This window comes from Mirounga angustirostris, unplaced genomic scaffold (assembly GCF_029215605.1).
Source record: "Mirounga angustirostris isolate CCGP_5_RB_7025 unplaced genomic scaffold, mMirAng1.0.hap1 SCAF_1, whole genome shotgun sequence".
In the NCBI taxonomy this organism is placed as follows: domain Eukaryota; kingdom Metazoa; phylum Chordata; class Mammalia; order Carnivora; family Phocidae; genus Mirounga; species Mirounga angustirostris.
Genome location: NW_026991709.1, coordinates 170664763 through 170685300, shown reverse-complemented (window position 1 = coordinate 170685300; position 20538 = coordinate 170664763). Strand labels below are relative to the sequence as shown.

Below are 20538 nucleotides of genomic sequence, written 5' to 3'. Positions count from 1 at the left end.
TATGCCAGCTGGCTGTGTCTGGGCTTTTTGCTTTTCATTTTTCTTTCTTTCTTTTTTTAAAGTTTCTTTTGTAATTCTTCAGTCCATCTAGTCTAGCCTTGTCATTTACCGTGCCTTGCCAACCCTCCTGCAAGGGCTAATGTGCTGTCCATGCCCAGATCCTCTTAGAAGCTGAATGAACTGTAACCCCAGCTTCTATGCTCAGTTTGGAGACCAGCTGCACCTCTGGGTTTCTCCCAGAGATGTTGACCGACACTGCACCTGCAGTGTGATGGATTTGCCCTGGACCAAAAGGGGAAGGAAAATGAGGCAGAATCAAAAGATCACTTGTGTTTACCCTCTCCTTTGCACAGTAGTGCATTTATACCACCCAAGTATACCAGAGAATTTTTGAGACTTTATTAATTAATAATAATAATAATAAATACAAGAAGAAGAAGGAGAAAAAGAAGAAACTAAAATAAAACTAGAGAACGGACAATCAAATTTTTCTCTGGGAACCAGGAAAACCATAAGCATTTAAAGTGATCAGATTAGGAAATGCTGAATTAGGGATCAAGGCATTTGGGTTTTATTTCATTTCTCTGCCAAGTAACTGGGTCATCTTGGATCACCTAGGGGACCTGGAAGGTTCTGCCTGCCTTTAAAAGTAGGTCTTCCAAAAGAAAAGTGTGTAAAATGAATTTTTTGTAAATGCAACACTTTTTTTTAAACCACTAAAATTTTCTTCAGAGCAAAGATTCACACTATGATATGAGTCTCTAATTATAGGCTTTTACATATGGAGTATTTGCCAATAGTTTAAAATTGATATTTAATCATCTACTTATCAAATACATTAGCTAAGCATTATAGCTGATATGATTATTATTATATTTATATATAATTCAGAGGTTACAAACTGGCCACAGGCCATAAAAGGCCTTGGAAAGCATATGGTTTTTGTCTGGCCTACACAGTAGACATTTTTGGACACTTTGGGAGTGCATGCACACTCCAGCTTTTTACATGATTGTATTAGATTCAGCTGACTTCACCTACCTAGCCCCTGAAAGCACTGGAGTTTTAGATTTTGGCATAATCAAGCTAGTTGCCTCCATAACAATTTAATAACAGAAAAGGAAGGGAAGAAGAGAAGGACTGCCTCTCAGAAAATGGCTAGAAGTAGTTTTGCATGACACCCAGGAGAATGGGTTGAAAGATGACTTCCTGAGGTTCCTCTTAGCCTGGGAAGGAAGTTATGACTACCTTTAGTCTCAACCTACTTACTATAAGATAAATAAAATAGGACACAAAGTTACTAGACTTGCTCAAGGTCACTTAGGAAGTTTGTGGTGAAGCCAAAATTAAGAATCCCTTCCCTGGTGTCCTCATTCTGTTGCTCGGCCCACTCAGACATGCTCCTGCACTGCTTGCTGATGAATAATGTGGGCTCTCAGGAACAGTTCCTTATGCAAAAGAGCCTCAGCAAGCTTCATTATGTCCTTGCAAGGGGATAGACTTTATTGTTTCCTTAATGCGTTACGGAGACTATTATAGCTCTTCCTCCCATACGAACTCTCCATCTGTGATCACTGACACACACTACAGGGTGTTTTGGTTTGGATAATGTGTGAAAAAGGAACATAATCTGAGGAAATGGTTGAAGAAAGAAATCTAAGATTCAGAAAGGTCCAGGGACCAGACAGAAGTCCAAGAAACTAATGTCTTTAAAAATAATCCATGCAGGGGTGCCTGGCTGGCCAAGTCAGTAGAGCATGTGACTTGATCTTGGGGTCAAGAGTTCAAGCTCCATGTTGGGGGAACAGATTACTTTTAAAAAATAATAAAAAAATAAAAATAGCCCCTGCAGATTCAGTGTTCACAATGTACTTGCAAGATCTTATTTCCTTCCCAACGAAAATAAAATATACCCTCCAGAAAGAATTTGCTGCCATCTTTCTCTGTCTGGCTCTACCTACACTAGCCATCTATGTTGTTAAAAAAGCCTCGCCAGGCTTTTTTCAGAACTCACGGTTGCTAATACCACAACAGGTACCCTCTGCTGATTTCAACTTGCTACTCCTTCCTTTCATACTCAACACCCATTAAAAAGACTAGATCCAGTGAGACATCAAACCTGTAAATAATAATACCTAACACCTCTTGGGCACTTGCTATGTGCCAGGCCCTCTGCCAAAAGCTTTACATTTAACATCTCATCCTAATTCTCTCACCACCTTTGCAAAATAGGTTTTATGATCTCCATTTTCTAAAAAAAAAAAAAAATTAACTGAGACTCAGAAAGAAAGCTTCAGTAACTTGCCCAAGGTCCCAGAACTGAATTTGAAACCAGGTTTGTCTCCAGAAGCCACACTTTTCACTCTAAACTCCGTTTCCAAAAGCTGACAGCCAGGCACCTGGGTGGCTCAGTCAGTTGAGTGGCTGACTCTTGCTTTTGGTCACGATCTCACCAACTCTTGGTTTTGGCTAGAGTCATGGTCTCAGAGTCATGAGACCAAGCCCTGCACTGAGCCCGCATTGAACCCTGCATTGGGCTCCGCGCTCAGAGGGGAGTCTGCTTGAGATTCTCTCTCTCTCTCCCTCCCTCTGCATGCCCCCCACCCCGGATCTTGCGCTCCCTCTCTCTCAAATAAATAATCTTAAAAAAAAAAAAAAAGTATAGCCTTTTGAGCCTAACAATCAGCCAAGTCAAGGTGGCCTTCAGCATAGGAAATTACTTCTGGGAGGTCAATCCAGTGAATGCAGTCTGGCCCCACCTTGCTCCCATGCCCCCACAACACAGTGGCTACAGGGAGAATTTGTACTGAGACACTGCATTTTTTTTTTAAGATTTTATTTATTTATTTGACAGAGACATAGTAAGAGAGGGAACTCAAGCAGGGGGAGTGAGAGAGGGAGAAGCAGGCTTCCCGCAGAGCAGGGAGCCCAATGTGGGGCTCGATCCCAGGACTCTGTGATCATGACCTGAGCTGAAGGCAGATGCCTAACGACTGAGCCACCCAGGCGCCCCGAGACACTGCATTTTTTAACCAGAAGGAAAGCTTCATTGAACAAAAATCCCATTGTCCCATTATTAAGCCATACCTAAAAGAAGATAAGCAAATTTGAATGCTGCATTAGCTCTGGATCTATTTGGGGACCAACAGACTAAAAAACTGATTTTCCTAAACACGTACGCAGTGAATTTGGCCAGTACGCATAAAAGCACATGTCCTAAGAAGGTATTTTTCTTCATTTTCGGGGAAGGGGGGGGTCAGAAATTTAGTTCTTCACTGCTGTGACTACTATGTCTATGAAAGGATGCTAATTTCCAGGGTGGAGGTTTGTAGTCCATAATTTGCTTGCCTGCATAGGGTTTTAATTTAGCACAGTGCCATATTTGGTCTCTGAATTTCTAACACTTAATTCCAATAATACTGGTTGAAAATATAATGGAAATGGTAAAAAATAACCACAACTTTTTTCCAAACACCTGTCATGCCCAAAGGTCTTAAAGAGATTTGCTTTACCTCCCAATACTCCTGCAGGGTGAAAATGAAATTTAATAGCAAACTTGATGAGGTTCCAGAGATTCAAATAAGTATCTGAGGGCTCACTCCGTGCTGGACTCTTTCCCAGGCTCTTTAGTTATCATAATTTTCATATATGAAGTATGAATAATTAGCCTTAATTTAGGCACAGAAACTGAATTTCCATAGTTTATACAAGGTAATAAGTGAAGACGTCAAGAATCTGAATACAGATCACTTGATCCCCCAAGACAGAATTCTTTCTACAAACTGAGAGCTATCTGGGTTTTAATATAATTAGAATTAACCTAATCATCATGTTATTGTGATTGCTTATTTCTTTCACCCAACTTCATAAGAACTTAATGCATAAGGATCCAACCCCAAGTCATACTAAATACTGTGATTTTGTTAAAATAACATCCCATCTCATATGATTCTATGGGGAAAATGGGGATCAGTGCCAAATTGACTGCTGGTGATGACCATGCAGTCCATTTCCTTTGGAATTTTATATTCAGAGCAGAGTGTCCTAAACATCTTATTGGAAAAAGAAGCATCAAATGTAATTATATAATTGTTTGTGGGCCTGTTTGAAATGCATCCCTTGCCAATTCTGGGCCTTTAAAGATATGGGTTTTTATTTAAGGGATTGTTTCTTTAAACTGCCAGACTTGTTAATGGAACATCATTCTAGAAATTAGCAGGATATTTTCTTCTCACATTTGACCAACTTAGCCCAGTAAGCCCTAGAAGAAAGCAATTCCACTTTTCAAAAAAAAAAAAAAAAATCTACCAGCCATTTTTTATTTGTTGCAGAATTTAAATTAATCAGTTGGTATGTATGTGATAAAAGTTGGCCTGAATTATAATGGATTCGTGTTTTTTTATGATAAAAAAATAACATTAAACTTACCAGCTCCCATTTTTAAGTATACAATTCAGTAGTGTTGTACAACAGAGTTCTCTTTTTCATCTTGTAAAACTTAAATATCCATTAAGGACAAATTCCCCCCTCCCCTTCCCACAGCCCTTGGCAACTACCATTCTAATTTCTGTTTCTATAATTTTGACAACTTTAGATACTTCATATAAGTAGAATCATACAGTATTTGTTCTTTTGTGATGGGCTTATTTCATCTAGGATAATGTCCTGGAAGTTCATCCACATTGTAGATATGACAAGTTTTCCTTCTTTTTTAAGGTTGCATGATACTCCATTTTGTGTATATGCCACATTTTCTTTTTCCATTCATCCACTTATACACATATGGGTTGTTTCCATCTCTTAGCTGTTGTGAATAGTGCTGCATTGAACACTGGTGTGCAAATATCTCTTCAAGATCTTGCCTTGAATTTTTTTGGATATATACCCAGAAGTGGGATTGCTGGATCATATGGTAATTCTATTTTTAATTTATTTCAGAACCCCCATACTATATTCCATAGTGGAGGCATCATTTTACATTCCCACCACTTGTTACTTTCTGTTCTTTTGATGGTAGTCATCCTCATGGGTGTGAGGTCATATCCCATTATGGTTTTGATTTATATTTCCCTATGATTAGTGATGTTAAGCATCTTTTCATATGCTTATTGTCCACTCATATATCTTTGGAGAACTATTTAAATCTTTTGCATAATTTTTAATCAGATTATTTGTTTTGTTGTTATGGTAGTTGTTATAGGATTTCCTTATATATACTGGACATTAGTCCCTTATGAGATATATTATTTGCAAATATTTTCTCCCATTTAGTAGATTGTCTTTTCAACCTGTTGATTGTTTCCTTTGATGTGCAGAAGTTTTTAAGTTTGATTTAGTCATATTTGCTATTTTTGCTTTTATTGCCTGTGCTTTTGGTGTTCCAAGAAATCAATGTCAACTCCAATGTTCTGAAGCTTTTCCCCTATGTTTTCTCCTAGGAGTTTTCCAGTTTTAGGTCTTACATTTAGGTCTTTAATTCATTCTGAGTCAATGTCAACTCCAATGTTCTGAAGCTTTTCCCCTATGTTTTCTCCTAGGAGTTTTCCGGTTTTAGGTCTTACATTTAGGTCTTTAATTCATTCTGAGTTAATTTTTGTATATGGTATAGGGTAAGGGTCCAACTTCATTCTTTTGCATGTGGATATACAACATCATTTGTTGAAGAGACTATCCTTTCCTCATTGTGTAGTCTTGGCACTTTCATCAAAGATCACTTGATCATATATGGGAGAGTTTATTTCTGTGCTCTCTCTTCCATTGGTCTATATTCTCTCTTTATACCAGTAACCCACCATCTTGATTACTGTTGCTTTATTTTATGTTTTGAACTCATGAAGTGTAAGGCCTCCAACTTTGTCCTTTTTCAGGACTGTTTTGGCTATTCGGGGTCCCTTGAGATTCCATATGAATTTCAAGGTTTTTTTAAAGATTTTATTTATTTATTTGACAGAGAGAGAGAGACAGCAGCAGAGGGAGAAGCAAACTCCTCCACTAAGCAGGGAGCCCGATGCGGGCCTCTATCCCCGGACCCCAGGATCATGACCTGAGCTGAAGGCAGATGCTTAACCAACTGAACCACCCAGGCACCCAAGATTTTTTTTTTCTATTTCTGCAAAAACTGTGATTGAGCTTTTGACAAGGATTGCAATGAATCTGTAGATCACCTTGGATAGTATGGACATTTTAACAATACAATTCATGAACATGGGATATATTTCTATATATTTGAATACTTTATTTCTTTTAGCAGTGTTTTGTAGTTTTCAGTACACAAGTCTTTCACTTCCTTGGTTAAATTTATTCCCAAGTATTTTATTCCTTTGATGCTATTGTAAGTTGGATTATTAATTTCCTTTTTGGATTGGTCACTGTTAGTGTACAAAGACACAATTGATTTTATGTATTTTGTGTCTTGCAACTTTGTTGAAATTGTTTATTAGTTTTAACAGTTTAGGGTTTTTTTGTGACATCTTTAGGGCTTTCTGCATGTCAGATCATACCATCTGCAAACAGAATTTTGCTTCTTCATTTCCAATTTGGATGCTTTATTTCTTTTTCTTGTCTAATTGTTCTGGCTAGGACTTCCAATACTAAGTTGAATAGAAGTAGCTAGAGTGGGCATCCTTACATTATTCCTGATCATCGAGGAAAAGCTTATATTCTTTCATCACTGATTATGATTTTAGCTGTGGGTTTTTCATATATGGTTTTTTCTTTTATTCTTAGTTGAGTGTTTTTATCATGAAATGGTGTATAAACCTTTTAATAAACTGTTGAATTCAATCTGCTAGTATTTTGTGGAGGAGTTTTGCATCAGTGTTCATCAGGGACATTGGTCTATAGTTTTCTACTCTTGTTGTGATAATGGATTTACTTTTAAACACTGTTAGTGAATAACTTCTGAGACATGCCTTATGTTTCAAACATACAAAATGGTTTAAGCACTCTATGAAGCTTTGTTCTATGTATAATGTCATGTTCAAAAATTAGGCTGGAAAATATGCTAAAGAGAATTCAGAATGGCATACAACTAGAAACATCTTAAAACACCTCCTTTTGTGTCAAGGAAGTTTCATTCTCCACTCTCAAAGAGGTTGGGAGAGGAAAATGTCTTCCCTCTATGTCTGATATGGTGTCGAACATTCTCAGCCTGCGTGGTTTGTTGGTTTGTTTAAAGAGGAATCATAGATCTGCACCTCTGAAATAAATAATGCAATATATGTTAAGAAAAAAAAAAAAAGAAGAAGGTAGGAGGGGAAGAATGAAGGGGGGGAATCGGAGGGGGAGACGAACCATGAGAGACGACGGACTCTGAGAAACAAACTGAGGGTTCTAGAGGGTTCTGAGGTTCTAGGGGGGTGGGAGGATGGGTTAGCCTGGTGATGGGTATTAAAGGGGGCATGTTCTGCATGGAGTACTGGGTGTTATGCACAAACAATGAATCATGGAACACTACATCAAAAACTAATGATGTAATGTATGGTGATTAACATAACAATAATAAATAAATAAATAAATAAATAAAAATAAAGAGGAATGTGTATGTCAAACAGAAATTTGAGTATTGCAATCCAATTACCTCATCATATCTTTTAAACTAAAATGGAGGCATTACTCATGAAAATATCCAAAGCATAGCCCCATAAAAGATATTTTTCAATGGCAACAGATGGTTTTGGGAGTCTCACACAACTTTGACGCATACTTACTTTTTGCTATGTTTCCTTAAATTCAGTCAAAACATAAATATTAGTGGAAATTCCATCTCAGAGTTATGAAAAGTAGATTTTTTTTTTTTGGTTTTCTATTTTGAATTAAAAGTAAGCAATAACATGTGGTAGAAATCTTCTTAATGGAAAATTTACTGTGGTCATTATACATGTTTTAGGATTATTCTAAATGGAAACAAAGAGTGGAATAAATTTGTGGAGGCAATAATATTTGGAAAATTATTATTCTCTGAAATATGTTTTTATTTTATGGAATTTCCAGATAAAAGTCAGAATCAGGTAGTTTTATAATGTTAAAAAGTTTTGTACGTACATAATATATGCTAAAATAGCCAGATTAGGGCGCCTGGGTGGCTCAGATGGTTAAGTGTCTGCCTTCGGCTCAGGTCATGATCTCAGGGTCCTGGGATCGAGTCCCGCATCGGGCTCCCTGCTCCTTGGGAGCCTGCTTCTCGCTCTGCCTCTCTCTCTCTCATGAATAAATAAATAAAATCTTTAAAAAAATAAAAAATAAAATAAAATAAAATAAAATAAAATAGCCAGATTAGGTAGAGGAGAAACCAGTGTGTTTCCTCCCCACAAAGAATAGCAAGTATCCAGCATCAGCATTATGCAACACATTCATTTCCTTCTTCTTCCTTCAACTGCCAAATCTGGGTTGGGTGATTTTTTTTTTTAATACCATCTTGTTAGACCATAGCTTAATTTGCATATTTTGTATAACAACAACAGAAATGTAGGACTTCTCTTTCTACTAAAATATGACAAATACAGAACTTTTAGGACTGGCTACTTGTATTAGTTTGCTTCTTGGTCAATCACAAGGATAACTGTTTTGCAAAGTACAAAGTAATAGCAGTAAATATGAATCAAAAGTTTGCTATGTGTTGGACACTAGATTTCAAGTACCTTATATGCTGTATTTTTTTGAATCCTTACAGTAATTTTATGAGGCCAAAGAAAACACTAGTCACTGAAGGTCCTTCAGGACTCAAAGCTGAAGTTCATTATAGAAAGACAAATGTAAGGAAATATATAACTCTACTTTTAATAGCTTAGGAAGTGACGGGCCTTGTTTTGAGAAAGCAAGATAGACAATGGATCCACAGTGGCTTTTTATACCTGATTGGAATCCAGGAAACTAGAACCATTAACTGCTAATATTATCTTTATAAGCAAATAAGCAATACATATTTGACCTCAGAAGACCTTATTAAAACCAATAGACAATGACTAAATAAAATCAAATGTCCCCAGCTTTCCTTCATTTACTTGTTCTCTAACAACCACTATTCAGCTAAAACTAATATGGATGAGAGATATAGTAAGATGACAATAGGGATGCCTGGGTGGTTCAGTCAGTTAAGTGTCTGACTCTTGATTTCAGCTCAGGTTGTGAGCCTGACGTGAGGCTCACACACTGGGCATGGAGACTGCTTAAGATTTTCTCCCTCTCCCTCTGCCCCTCAATCTTAAAAAAAAAAAAAAAAAAAAAAAGATGACAATAAATATAAATAACTTTTTGAGCTTTATAGAGATTCCTTTAATTCCCTTGATAATCCTAATGACCAACCCCATCTTATATAGTTGAAGAAGCTGAGGCTTAAAGATAGTAAAGAATATATCCCCAAAAAAGAACATATCCAGTATATCCATGCTTTATAGCTACTAAGTGGCCAGTGACATTCCCATGAGATTGTTGAAATTAAACATGTGTAGGTGTGTGTGTGTTTTTCATGAAGATCAGTGATAATAGTGGGGTAAAATCCTTTGACTATTTTATTCAGTCAAGATCAGCTGTGACTATTAGAATATAAGAAAAACTGACATTTTCTTTTTGTAGTTGTATTAAATTAATTTTTTGCATAAGAATAAGTGAGCTAGAAAAGCATTGGCTGAATATATCTACAGAATATACCATTTGGAAAAGAAAAACTGCTGAAAACAAATAAAAACAATTATTAGTTAAAATATAAATAATTAAGGGTGCCTGAGTGGCTCAGTTAGTTAAGCATCTGCCTTTGGCTCAGGTCATGATCCCAGACTCCTGGGATCAAGCCCTACATCGGGCTCCCTGCTCCATGGGCAGCCTGCTTCTCCCTTCCCATTGCTTGTGTTCTCTCGTGCTGTCTCTCTTTCTCTCTCTCTCTCTCTCTCTCAAATAAATAAATAAAATCTTTTTTTTTTAATCTTTTTTTTTTAAGATTTTATTTATTTATTTGACAGAGAGAGACACAGCGAGAGAGGGAACACAAGCAGGGGGAGTGAGAGAGGGAGAAGCAGGCTTCCCGCTGAGCAGGGAGCCCGATGTGGGGCTCGATCCCAGGACCCTGGGATCCTGACCTGAGCCGAAGGCAGACGCTTAACAACTGAGCCACCCAGGCGCCCCATAAATAAAATCTTTTAAAAAATAATAAAATAAAATATAAATATCTGAAAATGAACTTTGAGTCTCTTATAAACTGCGTTTCATGCTTTGCTTTTGACTTTTTGGAGCCTTGCAATTTTTAAAGCCAACTTTGTTTTTAAAAAAATGAGATCTGTATGTTTTTCTGAGTGTCCCTATTAAGTGTGAGTATGTGTGTGCATTTGACGATTTTACCCAATTAAATTGTAAAAGTGGTAACTATTTTTAGTGTAGTAATGAATATAGAAAACTATACTGTAACTTAAAAGCTTGTGTAGTTACTTTGAACATTCTGTTAATAGATTGGTGATTATGCCTTTTTAGTAGACAAAAGAAAATCTGTAATATAGAAAGTATATGGAAAAAAACATAACATCTGTCCTAATCTAATTTTCAGGCCCATCTCCAGACTTTGATTTGACGGAAGTGACTTATATCACAGAGCTGTGGGCATGCCTGGAATTGAGAGACACAGTTAAAAGACTCCCAGTTGCTTCCTGCCTTTTGAAAACTCCTGAAAACCATACCTTTGGACTCCGGAATTTTACACATCTCAACCAAGACTTTGCTTGAATGTTTACATTTTCTGCTTGCTGTCCTACATACCACTATCTAGTGTTCAACTTTTGTTAAAACTTAGGGGTGTCAGGAGTTGAGCTTGCTTGGCAAGCCAGCATGGCTAGGATGAGCTTTGTTTTAGCAGCTTGCCGACTGGTGCTGGTCTTGCTAATGACTTCATTAACTGGGTCTTCCCTACAAAATAGTGAGTGTCCACAACTTTGTGTATGTGAAATTAGGCCCTGGTTTACCCCGCAGTCAACATATAGAGAAGCCACTACTGTTGATTGCAATGATCTCCGCTTGACAAGGATTCCCAGCAACCTTTCTAGTGATACCCAAGTGCTTCTCTTACAGAGCAATAACATAGCAAAGACCGTGGATGAGCTCCAGCAGCTTTTCAACCTGACTGAGCTAGATTTCTCCCAAAACAACTTTACAAATATTAAGGAGGTAGGGCTGGCAAACCTGACCCAACTCACTACTCTACATCTGGAGGAAAATCAGATTACAGAAATGACTGATTACTGTCTGCAAGATCTCAGCAACCTTCAAGAACTCTATATCAACCATAACCAGATTAGCACTATTTCTGCTAATGCTTTTTCAGGCTTAAAAAATCTTTTAAGGCTTCATTTGAACTCCAATAAATTGAAAGTTATCGATAGCCGCTGGTTTGATTCAACACCCAACCTGGAAATTCTCATGATTGGGGAAAACCCCGTGATTGGAATTCTAGATATGAACTTTAAACCCCTCTCAAATTTGAGAAGCCTGGTTTTGGCAGGAATGTATCTCACTGATATTCCTGGAAATGCCTTGGTGGGCTTGGACAGCCTTGAAAGCTTGTCTTTTTATGATAACAAACTGGTCAAGGTTCCTCAGCTTGCCCTGCAAAAAGTTCCAAATTTAAAATTCTTAGACCTTAACAAAAACCCCATTCACAAAATCCAAGAAGGGGATTTCAAAAATATGCTTCGGCTCAAAGAACTGGGAATCAACAATATGGGGGAACTCGTTTCTGTGGATCGTTATGCCCTTGATAACTTGCCTGAACTCACAAAGTTAGAAGCCACCAATAACCCCAAATTATCTTATATCCACCGCTTGGCTTTTCGAAGTGTTCCTGCCCTAGAAAGCTTGATGCTGAACAACAATGCCTTGAATGCTGTTTACCAAAAGACGGTAGAATCCCTTCCCAATCTTCGTGAGATCAGTATCCACAGCAATCCCCTGAGGTGTGATTGTGTCATCCACTGGATTAACTCCAACAAGACCAACATCCGCTTCATGGAGCCCTTGTCCATGTTTTGCGCCATGCCACCTGAATATAGAGGGCACCAGGTAAAGGAAGTTTTAATCCAGGATTCAAGTGAACAGTGCCTCCCAATGATATCTCATGACACATTCCCAAATCATTTAAACATGGATATTGGCACAACGGTTTTCCTAGACTGTCGGGCCATGGCTGAGCCAGAACCCGAAATTTACTGGGTCACTCCTCTTGGAAATAAGATAACTGTGGATACACTTTCAGATAAATACAAGCTAAGTAGTGAAGGTACTTTAGAAATATCTAACATACAAACTGAAGACTCAGGAAGATACACCTGTGTTGCCCAGAATGTTGAAGGGGCCGACACGCGTGTGGTAACAATTAAGGTTAATGGAACCCTTCTGGATGGTACCCAGGTGCTGAAAATATATGTCAAGCACACAGAATCTCATTCCATTTTAGTGTCCTGGAAAGTTAATTCCAATGTCATGACATCAAACTTAAAATGGTCATCTGCCACCATGAAGATTGACAATCCTCACATAACATATACTGCCAGGGTCCCAGTAGATGTTCATGAGTACAACCTAACACATCTGCAGCCTTCCACAGATTATGAAGTGTGTCTCACAGTGTCCAATATTCATCAGCAGACTCAAAAGTCATGTGTTAATGTCACAACTAAAAATGCCGCCTTTGCACTGGACATTTCTGATCAAGAAACAAGTACGGCCCTCGCTGCAGTAATGGGGTCCATGTTTGCCATCATTAGCCTTGTGTCCATTGCTGTGTACATTGCCAAAAGGTTTAAGAGAAAAAACTACCACCATTCATTAAAAAAGTATATGCAAAAAACTTCTTCAATCCCACTAAATGAGCTATACCCACCACTCATTAACCTCTGGGAAGGTGACAGTGAGAAAGACAAAGATGGTTCTGCAGACACCAAGCCAACCCAGGTTGACACATCCAGAAGCTATTACATGTGGTAACTCAGTGGATATTTCGCTTCTGGTAGTAAGGAGCACAAGACGTTTTTGCTTTATTCTGCAAAAGTAACAAGTTGAAGACTTTTGTATTTTTGACTTTGCTAGTTTGTGGCAGAGTGGAGAGGACGGGTGGATATTTCAAATTTTTTTAGTATAGCGTATCGCAAGGGTTTGAAAGGGCTGGCAGCATCTCTGGGCTTCCAGTTTGTGTTTGGTTTTTATTCTTATCATTATTATGATTATGATTATGATTATGATTATTTTGTTTTAGTTGTTGTGCTAAACTCAATAATGCTGTTCTAACTACGATGCTCAATAAAATTATTAATGACAGGTTGGGGTTCCCCTGTGCTTTTACCAATAGCATGACCCCTTCTTCTGAAGCCATCAGTAGAAATTACCATGTCCTCCAAAAAGCTAACATACAGTGTGAAGCAGCATTGAACCTTTTGTAGCAATCTGGTCTACAGACTTTTAACTCAAGAAGCTTGAGGCTAGACTTGTTACCTTCCTTGAATGATGTTAGTTGACTGTACTGTAATGTTGTATCAACTGAATTGAATGTTTGCCTTTGAACAATGATTTTTCTTTTTTTTGTAATAGTTAAAGAGGCTAAGAATAAGCTAACAGGCAATAGAAATATGTATATCAGATTTTTTAATGTAACAAACTACATGTTAATTGTTACCTTATTCTTTTTATCTTTAGTAGACACTTTTAAAAGAAAAGACAATTTTGTTGTGTTTAACTCACCAACATGTGGTGTATAATGAAGACAGAACTATAATAAATTAGTTTTGTTCTGATTTTTTTAGAACACTTGCAATAATGTATCATTTATAGTTCTTGCTAGTTGCAGTGGTGATATATTTCACATCCCTAAAACAACCACCAAAATAAATCAACTAAAGCATGATGCTTTTTAAAACTAGGCCCTAAAAAGTTTTGAATTCTTTTTCTAAGGGAAGAAATATCTATTTTAGTGAAGATATTTTAAATGAAAAGGATTTCTATATTTTAAATATTACTGATCAGACCTAATGGAGGGAAACATACTTACGAACAAAAAGGCATATTACTCTATCCCATGCACCACTAAATGTGGTTAAAAAAAAATAGAGATAAGACACATTTATAAGGAGATAGATATGTCACATTCCTTTTCTGTAAGGGTTTTGTTAAAATCTGAATTTTTTTAGTAGTATCCACACTCTCCATCAAAGTCTAAAACATAGAGCTATGCAGTAGTCCAAAATATATTACATGTTATTCCTTTTTAAATGGCTTTCTATATGCTTAGACTCATATTAGCCCATACATCCATGTAAAGATATCTGCTGAGACAAAATGGTTAAGAGAAAACAACAACTTCTGTATATTTGGCATTTTTCAGCCAAAAAAATAGAGAGGCAGTTTGGCAGAATTAAGTGTTTCCTGGGAAATGTGTGTGTGAAATTTTGGACAGAAAACAAGCTAGATTTAGGTAGAAGGTCAGTTCCACGAAGTACGTGTGTTGGGGGAAGTGGGGGGAAAGCTGAAAATATACTTAGAGGAAAAAGGAACCATTTGAAAATGCAGATGAATAAAACAGAGAAATAAAGAAAAGCTTCTCCAGATGGCACCTGCTGCCAGGGACACGCCGTCACACCAGGAATGATCAGATTGTAAAAAGGGACTTAGAGCTAGCACATGCTAGCTGAGCAAAAGCAAGAAGAAGGGAGCAGAAAGAACACGCAGGTGAGGCAAGCTGAAAGGATTTTTCTTTGTAAAATTCCTTGTTTCATGAATCGTTTAGAAAAAAAGATCATTTTTTCCCCATTTCTAAAGGGGAAATTTTTTTTCATATGCTGAAGCAAATGAGCTGCGGCAGAAAAACAAGTATTTGAGCTAGAAGCATCTCTTCCCACAGCCTTCATTTCTTGATGAGAAAAACCTATACCCAGAGAAGAATTGTAACTTGCCCTGGTCAGACTCCCCTGCCCATTGAGAACTCTGCACTCCCGTCTATTGCTCTGGGTCCTGCAGCTTTCTAGACTCCCGTGCAGAGCTCATTTCTCACAGTTCTCAACAACCTCTAGTACCCTTGCTTCTAAAATGCTCTATATCCTCAAGTTCTTATTTACTCAGGACAAAATTCAGCACAAGGGCAGAACCGGAGGGTCAGAAAAGCTTCTACATTGTTGATATTACCAAGTACATGTAGGAAACACAGAGAATTGATGTTGCTTTGGATGCAACCTTGGGGAAGTTTCCTGTTGGGTGATTCTTGTCTTCAAATATCTACAGAGAATAGTATACACCATCTAGCAAACTCCTGGTAATTCTGCAAACAAGGAAAGGGGAGTGACACTGAAGCACCAGGCTTAGAGCAGGGAGGAAAGAGGAGGCATCGTTTGTCCTATAAAGCAATGATTTGAACCTGGCACATTATCATCACTCAATTAGTGGAATAAATGAAGGAAAACAACTATTTTTCAACTCTGGATATACAGAAGGCACCAGGGAATCCGGTGTTTTTGTCAACTACCTTTTGCCAGGCCAATTTGGGGGAAACAATCCCTTTTAACTTTTATTCCTCCAATAAAATATTTTGAGCTTATTTTTCCTTGTCTGTCCTAATTGGGTTGGTTTTCAGTTGACAGAAAGCAAAATGGCATGGTACTTTTTTCCCTAGCCAAGTATTTCTTCATTTGTGCTAAATTCAATTTGATAAGTTAGACAGCCAGTGAAATTAGGCATCAAAGTAAGTTCCTGATTGATAATGGAGGTTTTATATCACCTTTACCAGTGAAGTGACAATTACAGGTCACTTTCTAATTTCATATTTTCCCTTTTGCTTCCTGCTGCCCTCAGGACATATAATGTATCTCAACGTGATTTTACGAGGTTATTTTTGGAGGTATTACTTAAAACAGGCATTCTCAAATTTGCCTGTTTAATTAATGACAAATTGAACTGATGCCATGAATATATAAAACAAATGCAATGTTTGAATATCAAGTTTTCTAATTTGGCTGTGGGTTTAGTTTAGCAAAAAGGAATCATCTCCATTCTTTAGCAAACTTTACCAAAGTCCATTATTTTCTCTCATGTGGTTTCTACCCATTCATGCATTCATTCATTCATTTGCTGAAAACTCCCCAATCAACTCTTTACTTGTTTGCTTTCTATCTCTGCATTCATCTTCCAAAGCATTTTCTTTTCTTCATTCCTATTTTTATAATGGAGGAAGAAAAATATTTTGTATCTCTAGCACTTTGCCAGGAAAACCATACTTTCTGCTTTACTAGTCATTGAAAAGGGGGATTTAACTACTTCTGATGCATTCTAACTACAACTGAAAGTACTTTCTTCACCTCCATCCTTTCACTCTTACCCTGGTTGCAGATAGACTTTATTATTATTATTATTCATAACTGGTTAACTGGAGGGAAAATATTTCTTTAAAGGTGGGTTTTAGAATCACCCTCCAGAGCTGTAGAATTATCTTGGCCTGAAATCTCTGCAGGACTCTGGGGTGGGCATGCTTTCTCTGCCCTCCCCTCCCCTCCTTCCCCACATGCACTGAGATCAGCTCCTTCTCTCTGAACTCTAAGTCAGAAACTTAGGGCCTATGGTAAAAATAAGGAGATGACAATGGAACTCATTATTTCTGTACTTGCTGGTTCGGCATTGCCCAGCACAGGTTAACAGAACTAAATGGGTTTGTTTTGTTTTGTTTTGTTTTGTTTTGTTTTGTTTTGTTTTTTGTATTGTAGAATTCCTCAGAGACTTGATGGCACTAATATAAAGTACACAGCATTTCCCACAGCCATTTACCATTGGTATGTCTCAGGGTACTATTCCATCCTACAGATCCTGAGAAGTTGAGGATTTAACTTGATCCCCAAAACAATTCTGGTGAACTGGATATTATTCTTTACAATTTACAGATAAGGAAACTAAGGTCCATAGGAATAGTCATTTGCCTGACACCATAAAGCTCTGTAAGTGGTGACCATGATGGGGTCCTTCACTTCTAGCTTCCTCTTCCTCTGTCCAGCCCCCTTCTAAAGTAGAGAGAGGAGCATCTGTGAAAAGGCAGAGGCTGGAGGTCACAAGGCACGTGGGTAAGGCAGAGTAAATACACCAAGGAGAGCTAATGGGAGATGACATTGAAAGCTTTCTTTATGTATTAAAATGCACTTCTCTTTTCCCCCTTAACAGGCTTTATGTGCTGGAGATCTGTGAGCTACACATCAAAACTGTTTATATCAGGCTAAATTTTAATTCTAATCTTCAATTCTCCCTATACTCTCCTCTCTGTTACCTGTTCAGAAAATTAAAGTTTTAAAGATTTGTGGAGGAGATTCCAAGTTCATTCTTTCCTTAGCAGTAAACCAGGGAAGGCTAATGGAAAATCACTGACAAACTCAGTGTTTACCTCAAAAGCTTATGTGGGGAAATTTGAAGTTCATGTAATTGGGTAGTTGTAAGGGTGGTATCTGACATATCTGGAAACAAAAGGCTTTTGTACAATCCACCAAGTTTGTGGGATATTTATACTCAGGAAACTTCCCTCAAATAAGTCCATCTGGAAGCCATAGGACATTAAAAATGTGTCTTTTTTTAAATAAATGCAATAGCCTCCCCAACATATCCCATCGTCAGTTACATACTACTTTTTATGAAGCAAAACCAGTCTCATGCACCTCACTTAAGTAGCTCCAGGCACAACGTGGTTCAGATATTGCTACTTTTCTCCTTTCCTCCTTGGCCTCCCTCTTTGTCCCATAGGATTAAATGACAAGGTAAATTTCAGCCTGGGCCCTGACAGAATGCTCGTGAATTCCTAATAAGGGGGCTGTCCTGAATTAAGTGGTATTTTAATGCATCAGTCTTCTTGTTAGCATGTCTCACTAATATAAACAGAAAAACGGGGTAGTTGTGGGGGAAGGAAAACAAACCATTTACCATAGTGACTTCTGAAGGAATAAGGAGGGGAAAACACTGCATATAGCTCTCCCCTAGGAGCTTCACATAGATCATTTACATTTAATCCTCTTGATTTCCCCCAGGAGGTGAATCTTATTGTCCCTACATTAGAGAATGATAAAAATGGGTACTCAGCCTCAGAGATGCAAGCAACTTACCTGAAACCAGCTGGTAAGAGGCAGAATTTTAACTTGGGGTTTATATGACTAAAACTTATAGTTGTTCACTTATAAAATGGTCTGCAAGCTAAATCTGGATCTGGCGTGTAGAACACATAGCCCAAAAGTCAGTTTGTCACTTGAGGCAGAAGGGAAAAAAAGAAGCAAAGGGAGGAATGTCCAGCAATGAGGCATCTGAGTTACAGGGGTCTAATTGAAGGCCCAAACCTGAGATCAATACATGGAAATAACAGCAAGCCAAAGAGAGGAAAAAATAAAGGACAACTTTTCAAAGTTTGTGACAACATCTGCATACAAACAAATGGAAGAGAGTGAAGCTGCAGACGAAAAAAATGTTTAAAAATGGTGGAGTGGGGTGGAAGTCTGAGTAGATATCATGCACTGCTTTATGTGAAACACTTGGCATATTCCAGATGTGCTAAGCATTTGACCTCTATTATCTCATGTAACTGTTAATAACTTTATGAGTAGGTAGATCTCCATTTTTCACATAAAGAAGCTGAGTTTCAGTTCACTAGTCATTAGTGATAAAGCCCGGGTTTCAACTCTGACTGTCAGATTCCAAGACCCAAGACTAACTACTAAACTTTTTTCTAGCTGAAGAGGCTCTCAGAGTACTGGGCTGGCCTTCTCATTTGCTTGACTGGTTCAGTTCTTTCCTGAGAGTGGGAAGCAAGGAAAAGGGTAGGTTTCCTGACCTGTCTAGGATCTTTCATGGGCCTTCCCACAAAAAATTTGTTAACATGGATTTAATGCAATAGGCCTAAGCAAGAGGAAAAATGCTGCCTCAGTGTTTTTCTTTTGTAGCCTTTAAAGTTAGTCACACATTTTAATAATATCTCTGATCTATATTTTAAAGCTATTCCACATTATTCAGAGCAAAGACTTGTTTCGATTCCCTATGTAATCTAATCTTAACTTTCTTGTAAATCATTCCAGAGTATGGGGTGCAGGGAGGATACAATCCCTGGAGAACTGTTAAAGTGGGACGTTTTACACCTAATCCCATATCTTTGTGATCTCAATAGCCCTTAATTAAAAAATATATTACTCTCTATCTTCTAAGAGGCAAACTGGTTTAAGTATCTCCCATTCTACTGATGAAACTGAAAAGAAGGCAACTATGACTCTTAACTAAAATGTATGCTCCCATATTATTTTCCTTCTTGTTAGAGCATTACACACTAAAACAATGCTTGATTTCACCTAATTTTATTCTAACCAGTTTAGGTGTGACCCCTTCCCCACATCAGAAGACAGTTCTTATCTGCCATTCATTTTGAAATGCTATTTTTTTTCTTTTGATTATAACAGTACTATATGTTCACTATAGAGAATCTGGAGAAAATATGTATTAAGAAAAAATAGCACATAATTCCACAATTCCAAAAAACCAAGTGAGATTTTGGTATACTTTCTTCTAGTCTGTGCATATAGTTATATATGTATATATACATGAATTATAAAAATATGTGTTTATGAGTATAGAATTAGAATCCTGGTGTATATAGTTTTGTATAGTGTTTTTTTTTCTGTCACGCAAAAAAATAAGCATTTTTCCATATTATTAAAGATTCTTGGAAAGCACAATGTTAAAGTCTGTATAATCATCTACTACATAGATATCCAGGATTGAACAATTCTTTCTTTTCGGGGGCATTTTATCTTTTCTATGTCAAGCACTAGGGGCATGAAAATGAGCCCACTGTGCCCATGCTCTCCAGGGCACAGAGGAAGACGGACATCTACGTAAATGACCACCTAGTATGAGAACTATCACCAAAAGGATGAATTGGTGGCACGAAACCACAAGGAAGAAGAAGCCGGGTCAGGCTGGGAACTCCAAACTTCAAATCTCACAATCTAAGCTCAGAATTAAAGGATGAGGTGAGTGTTCACCAAGCCAATATCCAGAGGGAGGGCATCTTGGGCAGAGGGGGAAATCCTCCTGATTACAGAGCTTCAGAGGACATGGAAGAAATCTTCCCAGAGGAAACTGGAGATTCTGGAGACATTCCTGTGATGGAAAAGAGGCTATCAAAAATACAGAGTAACTACATAGGAAGTTGACGTAGGAGAGAAGATAGAGCAAGGTTTTGTGCAAAAATGAGAGGGAGAGGCTGAGTAATACAAGGAGGCTATGGGTCCCAGAAAGAGCTTTGCTCCCAATTTAATATTTTTTAGCCATTCAACGTGATTCCTGGGGAAGTACCTCCCTGGTGAGATAAAAGAAGCTTGCAAGTTTGATAAACCTCCCAAGCCCTGTGGCCTCCGTGTGGAATCTCAGCTGTGGTAATATGTAAAACTTAAGTTGTAAACAGATGAGAGATTGCCCAAATTTCTTACGTTTACCCCAGTCAGTGACCTGCAGTCAGTATAGGTTTCCTTTGGTGTCTGTAGTGTCCAAGAAATCGGAAGTGCATAC

The 20538-nt window shown here is 37.8% G+C and overlaps 1 protein-coding gene across 1 annotated transcript in view; it reads left to right on the top strand.

The window, feature by feature from the left end:
- LRRN1 (leucine rich repeat neuronal 1) overlaps positions 1-14103 on the top strand; it is a 38295-nt gene extending 24192 nt beyond the window's left edge. Inside the window, exon 2 of the mRNA XM_045861941.3 lies at positions 10535-14103. Coding sequence (XP_045717897.1) covers positions 10813-12963 — 2151 coding nt within the window. The 5' untranslated portion in view covers positions 10535-10812 and the 3' untranslated portion in view covers positions 12964-14103. The remainder of the gene's footprint in view (positions 1-10534) is intronic.
- The last annotated feature ends 6435 nt before the right edge of the window (positions 14104-20538 follow it).